Source organism: Zootoca vivipara, chromosome 4, assembly GCF_963506605.1.
Source record: "Zootoca vivipara chromosome 4, rZooViv1.1, whole genome shotgun sequence".
Taxonomy (NCBI): Eukaryota; Metazoa; Chordata; class Lepidosauria; order Squamata; family Lacertidae; genus Zootoca; species Zootoca vivipara.
This window is the reverse complement of record NC_083279.1, coordinates 31,201,887-31,220,610: the sequence shown is the minus strand read 5'-3', so window position 1 is coordinate 31,220,610 and position 18,724 is coordinate 31,201,887. Positions and strand designations below refer to the sequence as shown.

The following is an 18,724-nucleotide window of genomic DNA, read 5'->3' as shown; positions in this document are numbered from 1 at the left end:
TGAAATGAACATATTCATATAGATTAACACAGTACTTTTTTTTCCTTAAAAAATGTTTAGAGGTACTCTCATTTTCCTACTCATATTGAAATTCTACCCCCCCCCCCAAATGAGGCCAAACTTAGATTCACAAAATGTTTAGGGGTATGCATACCCCGGCATACACCCAGAAAAAAGCACTGGATTAATCCCTCTCTCTCTCTCTCTCTCTCTCTCTCTCTCTCTCTCTCTCTCTCTCTCTCTCTCTCTCTCACACACACACACACACACACACACACACACACATATTTTGAAACAGTTATTAGGAGAAATAATTTCTGTAGACAGAAACTTAAAAGCCAATTAAAGAGCACTTCATATTTATTAAGAACTGAGTCCCACATTCTTTAATGATACTTGCTCCCTAGTCCAAGTAAGAATTACAGCCTTTGTTTTAAGTATTTCTGGAGTTGCTCTATCAAGTTTCTAAGTATTTGTTAGTGGATTGTGCCCAAAGTCTACAAAAAAAGTATTCCTGTGTAAGCAGGCTGTGAGTTGCAACCTTGGTTTGCTTTAAAAAAACACATAGAATATTGTGTTGTATTTAGGATATTACAAAAATGTTTTTTGGCTTCATCAGAAAGGTTTATTACTATTAGACTTAAAGAAAGTCAATACAGCAGGGGATAAATATGTAAATCCTACAACATGTTTCTCAACAGAATTAAGTGTCTTCTATACATCATTATCATACTTCATAAATATGCTATGAAATGCCTTTAGAGCATGCTCAACTACTGTATAGTGCAATGCCCTTCCATGAATATATGGTCCACTTAAAATAATTAGAGCCCAAGCTTATGAAAATGTTTTAAGTGCCTAGGTTCCTGTACAATCAATGTGCACAAACTATGCAACCTAGAAAGTGCATGTCAAAGTTTGAGGAAGACTGAAGTTGAGGCGATAACTGCATACATATTTATTTCCCAGTATGGGACACCAATCGATACTGTAAGGAACTTAAAACACACAAACAACCAAAGTAGTAACAACAGAGGAAGATCAGGGAATGGAAGAAACGTATTGTTTACTAGCATTACTATTACTGTTGATTATTTTACACCCGGAGTTCAGGAAAACTGACCTTCACACAGGGTAACCAACCCCCCCCCCAAAAAAAAAAATGGAAGGGAAAACTATCAGCTGAACACTGTAACAAAAATAAATGCATCTATTTGCCATTCAAAATGTCAAATGCCATTCAAAATGTCAAATTATGTGCAAGGTCTCTAAAAATATGTCAGAACATTCTGGCTTTTGGCCTCGAGGTCATCTCACTGCACCTAAAAACGAGGCCCAAATATCAGAAATCAACCTACTTAAACCAGTTCAAAAAGTGTCACAAGCAGAGAGTAGGTGCGTTGCAGAAAGGTGACAGCACCACAAATGGACTTGCCATGCTCTACTGACCAGAGAAGGAATGGCCAGCTGGCAGGCTCCACAGTCATTTTTACCTGTCGGCCCTTCCCTTTTAAAATCAAGGGGTGGTAAATCAAGTATATATACACTCTTAAGGAAAGCAAAAAAAAAAATTTCAGTTGGAAGAATGAGATAAATCCCATACTTTAACGCTACATCTCTCTCGGATTTGTCTGCAGCATGTTTGTTATACATAAGCATATATATATATATTTGTCTTTATTATGCTTGAGCACACAAACATACACTCTCCATAATTGTAAAGAGCTTCCTTCCAGATGGCATAATCTTTATTATGGAGCCTGACAGGGTATGTTTGGGTGGCAAAATAGATTTCTGCCCCTGAAACATTATTGGGAAGACAGAGTGGCAACCTTCCCCCCTTAGCCATCCCAGGCCTAGACTGACAATGCCTCATTCAGTCAAGAATACCTTTGTATAGAATTTTAAATGTGCATAAGTACCAGCATACTTGGTTAGGCACTTTTTCGTAGAGAACAGTAATGCACACGAGCATTTGTTTTAATTTCTAGAATGAGATAACGCTCATAACCATGTGCCTACCTACATTAAGGAAAACTAAACTGAGGTCATCATAAGTCAAAGGCTAGGGGGGGAAAACAATCAACTGCAATTTAATCTCTGGATATATATCTTTTTTAAAAAAAAACCAAGAAAAGAATTACCACATCTCAATGATTTTCTTTTAAAAACTTGAAATGTCAAGCACACCTTGTTTAAAAAATACAGTGCCTTGGAATGATTCCCTCCAGAAACTTACCATCACAAACAGCAAGCTTCCACACAAAACTAATACCTAAACTTTATGAATACTGATTAAGGGCAGTCATCCATAAATCCACCTTTCTCAGACAAGTGTCCTCTGGTGAGCAGGACACATGGTGAGCCAATCCGAACCCAATTGCACTTCTGAAGCAGGTAAGAAACATCAGGATTCCATTCCAAGCACTGGGAGAGAATCCCAATGTTTCATACTTTCTCCATATCCTACAAAAAATAAGAGAAGACCTTGCTTCTTTCCCAAGCCCTCTGTTCATGTTAGGAGATTTTGGGAAGGGTTTTGGTGATTATCACCCTGCAAGCCAACACAACATTTGTGGACCCTTGATTAAGGGTCTTTTCACAAGTTACGAGTGGTGACCACCATCACATTTAAAGTGGCTTATATTTATCTACTCCAACATATGTAGACACGGGTGAGAGAGATACCTATGGGCAATCCAAACATTAACAGTATACATCTCTTGTATAAACTCTCAAGCAACATGAGAAATGCCCTTTTATTTTATCAAATTCAATTTGGAAACTGACATCCCATTTGTAATTTTCCAGACGAACCTTACAAGAATTGCAGAACTTCTGCGCTGATTATTTGCGTTAATGTAGAAAACCGACAACTCTCTATGCTGCAGTTGTTTAACTTTGTTGTTTAACTTTCACCCGCAGGGTAAGTAACGTTATTGCCCGGACAGGAGTGGCTTTTAATGAGGTTGAAGCTGGAATCTGAATTCATCGATTCCTTATTTGCTTTGTGAATACAGAAACTGAACTTCCAAGTTCACAGAATTTTAAAAGTATTGCATACTTAGGAAAAGGTGTGCATATTTGGATCAATACTCCAATACCTATGTTATGTATCTTTGGAACTGATAGGAAAAATGTCTTTCTATGTCCGACGTCAAATGCGTTAAAATTAATTACTAATATATATTCAAATATCCTCAAGCTGTTAAAATGAAATCTGAAGGTGCATATAGCAAAGTAAATTCTTAATATCTGAATCAGGTATACCAAATTAGCTAGTCGTTTTGCTAAAACGAGCGAGTTCTGTGTCTCAAGCAAATCTGAACTGTTTTCCAGCAATATCCAGGCTCTACATTTTGGATGACTGAAGTGTTACTTAGGCTAAAGGCCTAAACTTTCCTTGACAGGAATTGAACATTTTTCTTTCCTCTTACAGAATCACTTAACCACAACCTTCCTTTTTCCCTGAATAGTGCAAAAGTGCCAGTTCAAAACCTGACTTCATAACCTGTGTTATGAAGTAGTTTACTTGGTTAGAAAAAAAAACCTGGAAGGCTGTGAATGGGCAATTTTAGAACACCTCTCTTCAGAACTCTCACACAACAGGAGGTGCATGGAAGTTACCACGCAATCACCTCAGTTATAAATTCAGACTCTAAAGTATATATGAAATTGTGCTGCCGTGGTCTTTTTTAGAATGCAAAAGGCACTGAAGTACTTTCCAACTATTTACAAATGACCAATTAAAAAAAAAAGTAGAAAAGTGGTTACAATCTGCCACGATCCTAACATTCTTGTCTGTTGATTATTAAAAGCTCCTGAATTCATGTAATGTGTTAATGCACTTCAAATGCTTACTGTGAACAAAAAGGCATATCTGTAAACCAACTGCTGTATTTACTTAAGTGTGAGCAACTATGCGCTGGTAAGAAAATATTTTGAGAGACAAATACACTGCACTGTATCTTGGACTTAATTATGAGCTCTTCGGCGCCGTTCCAGATGACAGAGAAAGTCAGTGAAGGAAGGGAATTTACCAGTGTGCAGATTCTGAAACATGGATTTAAAGAACCCTCAAATAAAGCTGTGAGAAAAATGAATTTTTCTACCTAACGAAAGAGATATTGGGGGGGGGGGGGAATCCAATCTAAATTTCTGAAGTGTATCTACATTTTTCAAAGGAACAGCTTATCATTCATTACACCTGCCCAATGGAGCACAGACGCTGGATTTAATTTATTCACAACCATGTTTCAGGAAGACATTTTGAAAACTTCTAGAACACCTCAACCTTCACTGTATACATCACCTTTCTAGGATGAAGAAATACACCAGCTTTTGCACTGATGCAGTTCTTACCCGCCTGTCGTGAGGGGTATGAGAGTATTCCATTTTAATACCATTTAGATAGTTGAAGCATGATTAACAGTTAGTTCTAGAGAAACTGGATCGAGAACGCCAATTCATTTCACACATTCCAACAAGGAATGAAAGGCTCTGTTGTTCTCTGGGCTTAGAAATCAAAGTCTCTGTCATTCCCATAGCCTAGAAGTGGAAAGGCTTTTATTATTTTCTGGGTCATCCAGTCCCTTTTGATATCATGGTATCAATCAGTCTTCGTATTGGGCTTATTTAAATCCCCAATACTGAAATTGAACTCCTTGAAGACTTGTATGAGAACAATTCCAATAGATACAGTGGTGAATCCACAAGCCATCCCCAAGAAATCCACCACTCCAACATTACTCCACTCTCTGAACAGGATGGCTGAGGCCAACAAGACCAGAGTAGTGAACACTACATAGTAGATGGCACCAAACACCGAGGAGTCGAAACATTCCAGAGCCTTATTGATGTACCTGAACTGAATTATGATGCTACATCCTAATACTGCCAGCAGGACCAAGCAGAGGTACAGTGCTCTTTGGCTCGATGGGTTATTGTGAAAGATATCTTGAGCAGCTAGTCCAATGCCTTTTGTACTGGGCACTGTGAAGCTTCCTAGCAATGAACAAATGCTGATGTAAACCATAATGTTGGTGGGTCCGTGAGCAGGTGCAATCCAAAAGATAAGCAGGAGGAGCATGAGAAGGACAATGCAGAGGTAACCCACGAACACTGAAAGAAAGAAAGAAACAGAATGGCAGCATGGTAAATTTCTACATATAGGCCATTTTACAGGGGACATTTTTTCTCATGTTTACAACATGCCTATGCCATATGCTCGAAACCAGAACAGAAAACTGGAATAAGCTTTGAAGGGATATAGAATATAGTGTATGTTTTCTTCTGTTCTGTCACCTACGGTATTTCTTGAGTTAAAAGCTAGCATTAAGGGTATATAAAACAGATCAAATTTTCCAAAAGGAATACATCCCTAAGTAAAGGTAAAAGTAAAGGGACCCCTGACCATTAGGTCCAGTTGTGACCGACTCTGGGGTTGCGGCGCTCATCTCGCGTTATTGGCCAAGGGAGCCGGCGTACAGCTTCCGGGTCATGTGGCCAGCATGACAAAGCTGCTTCTGGCGGACCAGAGGAGCACACGGAAACGCCATATACCTTCCCGCAGTAGCGGTTCCTATTTATCAACTTGCACTATGACGTGCTTTCAAACTGCAGGAGGCAGGAGCTGGGACCGCGCAACCGGAGCTCATCCCCTTTCAGGGATTCAAACCGCTGACCTTCTGATCAGCAAGCCCTAGGCTCTGTGGTTTAACCCACAGCGCCACCTGCGCCCCTACATCCCTAAGTACTTACACCTAAAATAATTGCCTATTACTTTAATGCACAGCCTTCTAATAAAAAAGCTGGTTTTTCAAAAAAACTAATACATTGATAGTTGCTACAGTCTTGTGTAATTAGATTGGTTAAATTCCACTGACTTCAATTCTGCAGGGCTGCAGCTAATTTCTCCTTTAATAATGCACTGAAGCATATCAAGAACTTAAGCAGATAAACAGTTCCTATCAACTGTGTGTATCTGAAGAAGTGTGCATGCACACGAAAGATCATACCAATGACAAACTTAGTTGGTCTCTAAGGTGCTACTGGAAGGAAATTTTTTATTTAGTTCCTATCAAAAAGCAAACTGGCTTGTTTTATTATGCTTCTAGTGTTTTTCTGCAGTCATAGCCACAAATATTTTCGAAACAAGAAACAACTAGCTGAATTCAATGCAACTTGCTTCTGAGTAAACATGTTTAGGATTGTGGAGCAATTCAACTGCAGTCATTACATTACATTAAGATACAACATCTTTTTCACAATGCAAAACTGCTTGGCACCCAGCGCAAATGAGGCGATACCTCATGTGGGACCAACTTACACTGTTTTGTTTTTGTTTTTTGTTCTGTGGAACTGATACAGTTATTGAGACTCAAGACTGAGTTGGCAATGTGATTATCCCAAGGAATTAAATACCTGGATTTGTGAGCTTCTCTTCAAGCTCGGCCTGTGTGGTGACACTTTCAGACTTCGGAGAATGGATTATGAGAACAACAGAACCTGCACAGCTCAGCAGGCAGCCCAGCTTGCCAAGAATGTTGAGTTTTTCTTTCAGTAAGTAGGAAGCTAAAATGGATCTTTCAAAGAAGAGAACATTTTATTCAAACTTTCAATACTGTTAATTTAATTGTAAGGTAAGTCATTACCCTTTATCCTCCACCTTTTTTGGCCAGGCCAGAAGGATTTGCTTGTTCAAAGTGGTTTATCTGTCTCTGTGGATGTGGAGATAAGGGATCAGCTTTAACATTTGACCTTGGTTTGGGCAGGTGGGAGGACAAATGGGAAGAAGACGCTTCCCTGTCACACTTTTAGATGACCGCAAAACATAATTTTATGGAGTCTTCCCTGGAAAATGCATGTAGGGTGTGTATATTTCCTTCACTCAGTTCCAGAGGGTAAACCATTATTTATTTATTTATTTATTTTAAAAAAGGAAAACAATAAGAGATTCTCAAGTAGATGAATAACCCAAATAGCGTACCAGTATATTGAATCAACCAATATCACCTTTTGCCAAACCCACTAAAAATATTTGGCAGCACTCAAGTATTTATGTTGACAATTTATATACCATTTAATTACAATCAGCTCTAAGTGGAGGAAAGAAGCTCAATGGGGTAAAACTAAAAAATTAGTCAAAACCATAAAATCAGAATTCGGTTAAAATGGAATAAAAATGTATTTAGTAGGCATCAGATATTCAACACGGTGGGGGCTCCTTTGATCTCAGCTGAAAGGGAGTTCCATAAAAATTGGCACATAATACTAACCACAGCTCCTGGTGGATGTGAGCTATATGGGGTCACTAACAAGGACTCCCCCAAATACCTCATTGATCAGGCAAGGGCATAAGAGATCAGCCCTGTCAATCTGTTTGGGCAATGTAACTTCTCATTTCTCTTCTCCCTTCTCCATTTCACTGTGTGTCCTCAAAATCTGCTGTGGACAGTCCCTCAACCCTTGAGCAGATTTTTGAGGTGCATGGAGACTGCAGGAGGAGATTTTTGAGGTGCATGGAGGCTGCAGGAGGAGAGAAGAGAAACGAGAAGCTTATCATGTGATTATATGTCTAGTCAGTGCTATTTTTCTGGAAAAAGAGGTCCTGGAGCTCACCTCCCTCTTAGAATGGCAATGGCACACACCTGAGAGGTCCCGGAACTGAGTTCTGGCTGGGGGAAAAAAAGCCCTATGTCTAGTCATTCTATGATGGATCTTTGAGGATGGATAGAACACGTGATCCAGATTAAAAGCAGCACATTTGAGTCTCGGTACTTTCAAAGGATGAGATGATAGTATGTGCTGAACTCTCACTTATTGAAATCAATGCCATTTTTAAAAGTGATTATGTTTGGCAAGATTGTGCCCCATGTGCTTCATTTTCTTTGGGTAAGCCTGGAGAGTTAAAACAGGACTGAAGACCAACAAGCTTCATCCTTCACCCACTTGACCTGCGCCTGCTTGAGCAATGGAATTCTGCTTGCACAACAGGACTTCTGATTCCTTTCTGGGGTTTCCCCCCAGATGAGTGGAGTTGTTATTCAAAACATCTGGAGGTTGGCAAAGCCTGAATTAGTAGGATAGACATGGCGCACCGTACTGAACGGCGGCCAATACCCGATTCATTATCATATCTTGCTGGTATTCAGATATGAACTCTATATACAGGCATTTACATCTGTATAAACTTCAAAATAAACAAAATCCTTACCCAAATGGAACCCCCAGAGCTCCAAGAGGAGTCACCAGAACAGTAGGAACTGCAGTATAGGCTAAGAAATTCCCGATTTGGCCAAGGGCCACTGTGGAAAGAAATGCAAATGTGTCAATGGCAAAACAAAACAGGCTGCTGCTTACGTCAGAATTCTGATCAATGAAAATGTTACACATTAACTGTTCTGCCTTTTGGGAAACATCGATTCATGCTGCAATCCTATGTCGGTTTACATGGAAGTAAGATTCATTGAACTCAGTGGGACTAAGTTCTGAGTATACATGTGTAGGATTGTGCTGCTGAGTGAAAATCAGAATTTTCCAGCTATTCGCTTTAAAAAACTACAGATCTTAACATTCTGAAACCTAGTACAGTCATACCTTGGTTTAAGTACGCCTCGGTTTGAGTACTTTCAGTTTAAGTACTCCACGGACCTGTCTGGAATGGATTAATCCACTTTCCATTACTTTCAATGGGAAAGTTCGCTTCAGGTTAAGTACAGACTTCCAGAACCAATTACACTCATACTTCGGGTTAAGTACGCTTCAGGTTGAGTACTCTGTGGACCCGTCTGGAACGGATTAATCCACTTTTCATTACTTTCAATGGGAAAGTTTGCCACAGGTTAAGTACGCTTCAGTTTAAGTACTCCGTGGGCCGTCTGGAACAGATTAATCCACTTTCCATTACTTTCAATGGGAAAGTTTGCTTCAGGTTAAGTACGCTTCAGGTTAAGTACAGACTTCCGGACCAATTGTGTACTTAACCTGAGGTACCACTGTATGGGGTAGTGGCTAATAATGATAATAATCTGCTGCCCATCTGACTGGGTTGCCCTAGCCACTCTGGGCAGCTCCCAACAAAATATTAAAAACACAACAAAACATCAACCATTAAAAACTTCCCTGAACCCATGTCTCTATCATCACATAGCAATAAAACTGACTGGATGCCCTTGGACCAGTTAATCTCTTTCAGCCTCCCCAACCTGAAATGCATGCTGCCTTTCTTTGGAGGAATGGTGGGGTATAATTGAAACAAATAAACACATACATTTGGAACAAGAATAACTACCAGTTGGCAAAATAATCACAGCCCAATCATGCTTCTGAAATTCAGGTCCAGTCTGGGAGGACTTTTAATTAACAAGCATAGGAACATGAACATGCTAGCTACATTTTATATTAAGGAACTATTATTCTTATTCTTATTCTTATTATTTCTGAAGGCAGCCCTGTTTAGGGAAGGTGTTTTGTTTTTGTTTTTTAAACGACTGATGTTTTAATGTATTTTTAATCTCTTGTTGGAAGCCGCCCAGAGTGGCTGGAGAAACCCAGCCAGATAGGCGGAGTATAAGTAATAAATTATTTATTATTAATTATTATTACCTTACCATAATTTAGCCGTAGGAAAGTTAAGGATGCACTGGGGCTAATTCCCCCGTCAAAAAAACTCAACTTTTGGTAGCACACAGCTAAATGTTAAGGTGCTTCCGTACATGGGCTTAGGCTAGGACATTTGAAACAGGAGGCAAAACTGGGGCATGTTCTTAATTAAGGCAAGTGTATATACAGGGGGAACAGAAGAAAGCAAACAGGTAGACAAAAAGAATGCCAAGAAAAAAACCACATGTTAGGATGCTAGCAATCCAGTATAATAACTCCAATGTTTAGGCTACAGAAAAGGACACTACACCTGCATAGTTTGCATACCAAGACTACTTAGTCCGTTCTTGTGCAAGCATTTTTCCATGCCTAAAGAGAAAACATATCTTTGTCTCACACCATATGGGCATGTTTTAGGTTCCCACAAAAGCGCACACAGTAATGAAAGAGTGAAGGAGAGACATGGTAAGGAAGGCACACTTTGACACAAAAGGAAGATCTCCATGAGAGGCTAGGTCTCATGACAACAGCAACATAACCCATGTACTCAGCAAAACATATCAACCACATTTCATATTTATATGTGAGGATATGCCTGCAGACAGTCTGGTCTCCCAGTAAGCTCTTATATGTATTTTATTATGTACTTATGAATAAAGACCCATATACTCCATCCTGGTCCGTATAGTTAAAGCTATGGTTTTCCCAGTAGTGTATAGAAGTGAGAGCTGGACCAAAAAGAAGGATTGATGCTTTTGAATTATGGTGCTGGAGGAGACTCTTGAGAGTCCCATGGACTGCAAGAAGGTCAAACCTATCCATTCTGAAGGAATTCAGCCCTGAGTGCTCACTGGAAGGACAGATCCTGAAGCTGAGGCTCCAATACTTTGCCACCTCATGAGAATAGAAGACTCCCTGGAAAAGACCCTGATGCTGGGAAAGATTGAGGGCACAAGGAGAAGGGGACGACAGAGGATGAGGTGGTTGGACAGTGTTCTTGAAGCTAGCAACGTGAGTTTGACCAAACTGCGGGAGGCAGTGGAAGACAGGAGTGCCTGGCGTGCTCTGGTCCATGGGGTTACGAAGAGTCAGACACGACTAAACAACAACAACAACTCCATCCTGATCTGTGGGGGGGGGAGTGTTGGCCTAGTGTTTTCTATGTCAAGTTGATTTTAGGTACAGAGAGAATGGTTGCAATTTGGTTAAAGTGGGAGCAGACCGGTATTTCTCTGTACCTAAAATCATCTCACTTCTGACATCTCTGAAACATCACCAGATCTAAAAAAAAAAAAGAGGTCTGCTGAACTTTCATTGACCAGTGACCAGATTAAAAATTCACAAGCTGGTGCCTGACTTACAGGTGTGGTATTGCAATGAAGTAAGGTGAGGTGGCAGCTTCAGGCAATGGGTTTTAGGAACCATTAGAGGTTAGGGGTTGTTTATGTATTCCTTGCCGCCATGCATTTTTTAATGTAAAAAAATAGACTCTTGAAAAATCTGCCTGAGGGAAGAGGCAGCGGCAGCAGATGCCTCCTAGTAAGGTTCAACGTGTACACTTCATGCAGGTTCCTAGACACACTGTGGTGTTTCTCTGGGGTAGGCTTACACAGCTTGTGGATGAGCAAGCCAAATGCTGTTCATTGGTCATGAAACATCTGTGGATTTCCAGACGCATAAAAAAAACCCAGTTTTTTGCAGTCGTGAGTTGTCAGAAAAACACAGGGTAATTGAGCTCCTGGTGTCTGGTGGGCTGTTTTCACCCTGATTGCAGGCTTTCCCTGGAGCTAACACCATAGTGTGTGTGTGTGTGTGTGTGTGTGTGTGTGTGTGTGTGTGTGTGATGCAAATGCTTGGTGGTATCTTAGATACCACCTGTTGGATAAACAATTCTGGGCAATGAGTGGTACTGGACCATTCTGTTGAAGGGACTTTCCTCTCAACCTCTTCTCTTCTACTCTCACCACCAGGAGTGGAAACGGGTCTGGAGAGCAGGAATATGTCTACAGTGGAACCTCGGGTTGCAGGTGTAATCTGTGATGGAGGCACGTCCACAACCCGCAGCGTTTGTATCCTGCAGTGCTGCGTCTGCACACACGCGGGATGAGATTTGCCGCTTCTGCGCATGCGCAAGCAGCGAAACCCAGAAGTAACCCTTTCCGGTACTTCCGGGTTTCCCGCGGTACGCAACCTGAAAATGCGTAACCCGAAGCGTCTGTAACCCGAGGTACCACTGTACAGTTATCAAGGGAGATAGCCTTCCAGGAGAGTGCAACATCTCCCCTCTTACTGGCAACTCATGTCTAAGTCTTGAATTCCCTTTCTTAGTAGACAGTCTTGTTGTCTCCCAACAACAAAATCTGGCTGATGCTCTGCAGGGGCTGGAAACTGCAATGCCAAGTCTCTTTCCTAAAATTGGCAATGGCAAAATCAAAACCTTCTGAAGAAAAAAAATTGGTGATGAGCCTGCAAGGTGTGTCTCTATGGAAAACCACTGAGGTGGAATAGTTCAAAACATATTATCTAATTCTAACATTAGCAGTCAACTATGCCAATCATTTTCTAGCCTGACTGACTATGAATGTCACTTACATAAGGTATTTGTGTTTCTAACTGTTATCAGCATCCCACCTTAATTCTCAGGGCTTGCTTTTCCTTCATATTTCATGTCCGAAGGCTGACTCACACAAATGCTTCTGAGGTTTCTTTGTTTAATAGCAGATGCAGCAATTGGGAGGGGGGGGGAAGCAGCTGAAAGGGGTTTGTGTGAATCAGTTCTAACAGCAAGGCTTACTATTGTTGCTGAACTTTGTATTTACTGGCACTGCAGTGTTACAATTGAATGAGTCAGTATTTTTCTTCAAGTAATGTAATAATGATAATAGTAATAATTAACCAGAAATCCTATAGCAGATATCTGAACACACCAACCTCTGGTTTGTTGCATTGTTTGTTTTTGCCTGGCCATGTTTGTCCTCACAAATTTGGTGGAGATATCAGTTATGTTAAACTAGAGGATATGAATTGTGAGGCAATGTGGTGTAGTGGTTAGGACAGGCATCCCCAAACTTCGGCCCTCCAGATGTTTTGGACTACAATTCCCATCATCCCCGACCACTGGTCCTGTTAGCTAGGGATCATGGGAGTTGTAGGCCAAAACATCTGGAGGGCCGCAGTTTGGGGATGCCTGGGTTAGGATGTTGGATTAGAACCTAGGAGACCAGGGTTCAAATCCCCACTGGGTGACCCTGGATCAGTCACTGCTTCTCTGCTTACCTGACCTCATCATTCTACAGACCTTGGGGCAACCACCATCTCTCAGTCTAACCTACCTTACTTCACAGTGCTTTGTGAGAATACAATGAAGGTGGAGAACCATGTGTGCCACCTAGAGGTGACTGGAAGTAGTGAATATGTAAATAAATAAATTTCTCATGTGTGACACGAGTCACTTTCAAACTGAGTTGTTGAGGATTTTCTGCTGACATAGGACAGCACTAAGCAGATTTTTTGATCTCTAAAACCACAGAAGTGGCCTCAACAGTCCTGGATAATGGCTCAATATTTGACAAAATATTATTACAGTATTACCTTATTAATATAGAAGATTACGGTGATTAAAATTTGAGCATTCTAATAAAGGTCAGAGGAGTTAACATTTTCAGTTGTGCTACAAAGAGCAGAAGCTTTTAAAAATGTGAAACCTTTGATGCTTCAAAGACTCACTGTGTGGTAACGCAATAGGCTTCATTAAAAAAAAAGAATAAAAAATGTGCAACAGGCTAATCAAAGTGCCCATTTATAAGACATGTTACTCAAAACCTTCAAGTAAGGAGCAAGTAGTAACAGAATAGGAGGGGGAAGAACACCAATCTGGCTACGAGTTCCATGCTTTTGTATTTCGCACAAACACAGCACCTTTGAAACAAGGCAAGATACAAGTACTGTAGGTTAAGTTCACTCTTTTACAGAACACTCTCAGCACTGCAGAGAGGGACGACAGGAATCGGTGGAAGGTCTGCCGTGCCAGCAGAATGCAACATAAGGCACCTGCATGAAAGATAACATCAGCAGAAACTCTCCAGATACACTGGACTAAGAATGTACAGGATGATATGGTAGCCGTTCCACCAGCATTGGTTGCCGGTCCATTTCTGAATCCAATTCGAGGCGCTCATGATAGTGCTTAAAGCCCGAAATGACTCAGGCCCCAAACATCTGAAAAACCGCCATCTTCCCTGCAGACGCTCTTGGGTCTTAAGATCAGCAGAGAGGACCCTCTTGTAGTTCGCCTGCCCTCAGAAGCTCAGAGTGGGGCTGGGAGAAGGAGTAATTTGTAGAAGCCCCTATGCTGTAGAACTAGCGCCCCACAGAGGGGTATCCTTATACTGTTTTCAGAGAATGCTGAAGATGTGCTTCTTTAGCCTTTGAGACATGTGATGTTTATTCTTAAAATTATTTTTAGTGTTGTGTTTTAAATTGTTGAAACCTTTCCTGGGACCTTAGGCTGAAGGGTGGGTAACAAACTAATGGCCACAACACCACCTTTCCCCTGTTCGATCACATAAGAATAGGATTTATTAGTTAGTATACTTACTTGCAATGGTGCCTGACCACCAGACTATGTCTGTTAAATATGAAGTTCCTAGAGAAGAGAAGAATCAGAAAACAGAATGTCAACAATACTGCAAAAACCTTATCTATATACACTCTACAAATCACAAATTGCTGCCCTTCTCCACATGCGGCCTTTGTCAAATCTAATAACGGGCCCTACTAGAACTTGCTGTATAAAAATATAAAGCATTATTATTCTAACAATCCTACACACATCTACTCAGAAGTAAATCCTATTGCAGTATGTGGGGGTTACTTACTCACAGGTATATGGGTATACGATTGCAGCCCAGCCCTGGTCACTTGTAGGGAAAATAAGCAACCCTTAGTTTTTTGTGTCATTCTCAATGTTATGACTATTAAATACAAGTATGTTCACTCTGCATCGTTGTGTAAAACAAAGGAAGAGATTTTGGAAAATAGCCTTTTTGTGCCAATGTCAACCCATATCACAAAGGATGGTTTTCTCTTTTATTTAAAGGCTGTTTAAGAAAAGGGTGTATTTGAGGTCTGGAGGGGGGAATAGGATATATAAGTTTTGTCCCAGCCTCAGATGAAACATATGAACCAGTAAACTTGTTTTTAAGGTTTTGAACAGAGCAGGAAGTCACCTTCTGTAAACATGAAAGTAGAAACATAACTTTTCTGCCAGCAGTGGAAAACAACACCAAAATGAAAGGCTATCTCTTCATGGAAAAACCAGACCTTTCATTTGATTCTCGTTTCAACTACATTTACAAAAGAGTCTAATAACACAAGTTAAGGATTACAGAAAATGAAAACTAGGCATGTTATATCATACTGTCAGCCGGTAGTGCTGCAGTTCTTCAAGTAATCAGCTATATTTCAGGGCACCCCGAGCTTAACATTATCAGGAACAATATGTTCTTAAAGCAGTGATCAGAAATAGTTTTATGAGGCACACCCAATATTTTTTTTGGGGGGGATTATAGTTACTCAAGTACTAAAAAAAACCTCCGACATCCCAGTTGTTTAAAGAAGGGGTAGTGCAAGCAACCTACAATTATTATGCTGCAATCTGTTTGTAACAAGGATGGGCCAAATTGTGGCCTCCTGTGGCCTCCTGGGTCTGATTAGACCACAAACTTCTGAACACTGGCGATGCTGGCTATAGCAAATGGGAGTTTGAGTCCAGCAATATCTGGAGGGCAACAGATTCCCCACCTATGATTTATCAACTTAACAGACCAACCATACACAGTTGAACATGCCTAAACCCATCCAAACCCTTCCCTCCCAAAACCAGTAGGATTAAGTCCATTTAGTTCCACATGATATTTGGGGTGCTTGGCTGCAATTCTGTGCATTCTCTCACTTGGGAGAATCACCTGCCTGAGGCAGGACAAGTCCAATGCGTTTGGCAGCCTCACATCAACTCCCACTGTGCCCCAATTCTGGCAACCATGTGTGCATGTAGATATATACACTACTTTGGTTCAATCTCCTGGTAAATAATATTATTAATGTTGTCTCCAACACCCAGCAATGTTTAATTTGCTTAAGTCAGTGAAATGAAACAAAGTGAATTTCAATACTTTTTGCCACCTTAGGTCTAATCACATAAAGAACTCGGGTAAGATTCCACTCGCTGCCAATCTTTCAGTCGCTAACATGCTATTAACATAAAAAGAGAGCAATATTGTTTTTAAACTGGACATATTATACACCATAGCTTGAAACACGTGAGTTACTTTGTCTAATTTATTCTGTGAGCTGCCAGTCATTCTGGTAATTCTTCTTTCTGCCCTTGCACTTAAGTTATTCGTCACAAACACCCAAATGAACTTTATATAACAGATGACAAGCTGCCGCCAGTCAGGAAACCAGGGAAATTTCCTATGTTGTCTTACAGCAAGGTCTTGTTTATGTTAGCAGAATCGGATGGTTTTGTAACAGGACCGGGGGGGGGGGGCAGACTAAGAGCAACAATGCCCATTCAGGCCTAGTTTCTGGAATGGAACAGCTTACATATTAGAAAAGCCATGTGCCAGTATCATCCTCCTGCCTGCGTCTGATTTGAGGATATTGTTTCTGCTCACCTCAGGTGCTCCCACGAGAAAATACAGCAACCGTTGGATGACTGAATCTAAGTCACACAAAAAATTGCACGCTAATTGCAAAGAGTTGTGCTCTTCAAGTCTGGTCTGAGGAGTTGTATGCTCATTATACTTGTAGAAGAACTAATTATCACGGCAACAATCCAAAGAATGAAGCAACTAGTTACATTCTCCCACGGGGGGGGGGGAGGTGCCCGTATTTCAAACTGTGGCATGGTTACAACTTCCTCCCTCCCCCCTCAATTCCTGACATTTAGCTTCTTTACTAAACGTTGTCACTTTCTGGAAGATAAAGCTTTAAACTCCTCTGTGGAGTAGATTCCCTGGATCCATAACTCACAGAGTTTAGAAAACCAAAATAAAACTTTCAAACAGCGACTTTGACAACACAGCAGTTTCCTTTTGAAAGAGAAACCTAATTTGGACTTAAAGGGTCGCCCCAGCCCACGAGGAGGACTTGCAAAGACTGTAGCTGGAGGGGCTGCGCAGCCGAGGGGGTTAAATTCAGGCACTGCCTGCAGCGACCATGAACCTGCCCACAAGCTCCAAAGATGCTCTTCTTCAAGTGCAGACAAGGAGCAGTGGCAGTGCTACTGCATTGGACAGGGATCCCCCCCCGTCACATTCATGGTCCCCCCCCCCCACAGAGCCGCACCCCCTCTCCCTCCAACACCCAACTCCTCGGTGTGATGGAGCATAGGAATCAATGAACATGATGCCTGTTGGAGGAGATAGGATCAGATAGCAGAGAAATCGTGGAACCCCTGAATAGCAATGGGGTGCTAGGAAGGAACACAGGGGCTGGCGAGGATGTGTTTTGAAGCATGGGGAGCGCCAAAAAGTCGCTCCCCCCAGCCCCGGAACAGGGTGCCAAGGAACTGGATCGGGGGCGGGTAGCGAGATCGAGCCTGGAGGGGAGGAGGTGGACCCGGGTTGCAAATAATAATAATCGACCCACAACCGTGGTTCAGGAAGAGGGATCGGGGCGAAAAGGGCCGTAGGAGGTGTCCCCCCCCCCTGCCCGCCCCCTACCTCGTCCTCTAGCGCGCACGATCCCTTTCTTCTGCAGCACAAAAGTGGAGCCATTCACCAGGCTGGAGACCACGGCCACGCTTAGACCCAGCGACACCGCCGCGGGGCCTGGATTGGGCGAGCCCCCGTCCCCCGCCGCAGCGACCGTCATCCTCATGCCCGGGCGGCGGCGGTGGTGCCAACCCCGAGGAGGACGCCCAGCGCCTCGCTGACCCGGCTCCTTCTCCGCGTTCCTGAAACCGGCGGCTGATCTCTCCGCGGGATCCGCCCTGAACTACGGAGCTCCGCCCCTAGTTGCTGCTGCTGCAGCTGAGATCTCAGCGCCCTCTGGCACCAAAAGCCCCGCAGTCCAAAGTTGGGCGGTTGTTGCTCCTGCCTGGCTCTGCACCCCCGGAGCTGGACGGGAGGGGACCACGAGGACGACGAATAAGGTCCGTTTCCAGCATCAGCGCCCCCTCTCCAGCACCGCTTGCAAGTTGCTGAGCGGCCCGGGCTCTGCACCATGACATCATGGCGTTGCACCATGACGTCATGCCCATGCGGGCTGGTGACGTCGGTGGGGAGCCGCAAGCGAAGCTTCAGCCGCGGAGGAAGAGAAGTTGCCGCCGAGAGAGGGCGTTGCTGGCTGTTGCTCTTTTAGGAATGTGCATTTCTGTTTTTTAGGTAGGCTCTGTTGAACTCCATGGGGTTGACATGCAGGGGATTATTGCGCTGTTGGTGGGGTGCAATTTGTTGAAAAGTTTGTTTTGTGGGTGTGTTCATGACTTAGCAGCCAGGCTTACTGAGGAAGCAAGCCCCTAAGCCAGGCATCCCCAAACTTCGGCCCTCCAGATGTTTTGGACTACAATTCCCATCTTCCCTGACCACTGGTCCTGTTAGCTAGGGGTCATGGGAGTTGTAGGCCAAAACATCTGGAGGGACGTAGTTTGGGAATGCCTGCCCTAAGCATTCAAATAGCCTTATTTTCAGCGGGAATTGTTTAGCAATTTCAATGTGATGTATTGAGAGGGTTAAAAATAATAATTCACAGGCAGAAATACCTGACGCATACTTTTTTATTTGCATTTAAAAAAAACCTTGGTAAAAACAAAACTTTCATTGACCAAGGGGTTTTTTTTCGGGGGGGGGAGGGGTTCCCATGGGTCAACCAGCCATAAATCAGAAGACTATGCTTATAACATGCTCTACGTATCTTAAGTAAGTGGGGTTCCACTCAGCTACAAAGCTCATTGGGTGACTTTGGATCAGTTACTGCCTCTTTCACTGAAACTAACCTAGTTACAAAGTGCTCACTTACCTGATAGCTTCCTTTGATTACTTTAGATTATCTGCTGCTGTGCTGAACAGTTTATTATAATGTCTGAATGACTTGATCTGTATTAAATTTGTCTCAG

General features: G+C 42.3%; 1 protein-coding gene across 1 annotated transcript; it reads right to left on the bottom strand.

Moving 5' to 3' along the window:
• Positions 1-337: 337 nt before the first annotated feature.
• Positions 338-17,679, bottom strand: NIPA1 (NIPA magnesium transporter 1). Its single transcript, XM_035116034.2, has 5 exons — positions 17,331-17,679; positions 14,201-14,248; positions 8,216-8,306; positions 6,424-6,584; positions 338-5,121 (listed from the first exon to the last, which is right to left on the bottom strand). The coding sequence occupies exons 1-5, from the start codon at positions 17,485-17,487 to the stop codon at positions 4,610-4,612; spliced, it is 969 nt and encodes a 322-aa protein (XP_034971925.1). The 5' UTR covers positions 17,488-17,679; the 3' UTR covers positions 338-4,609.
• Positions 17,680-18,724: the final 1,045 nt, after the last annotated feature.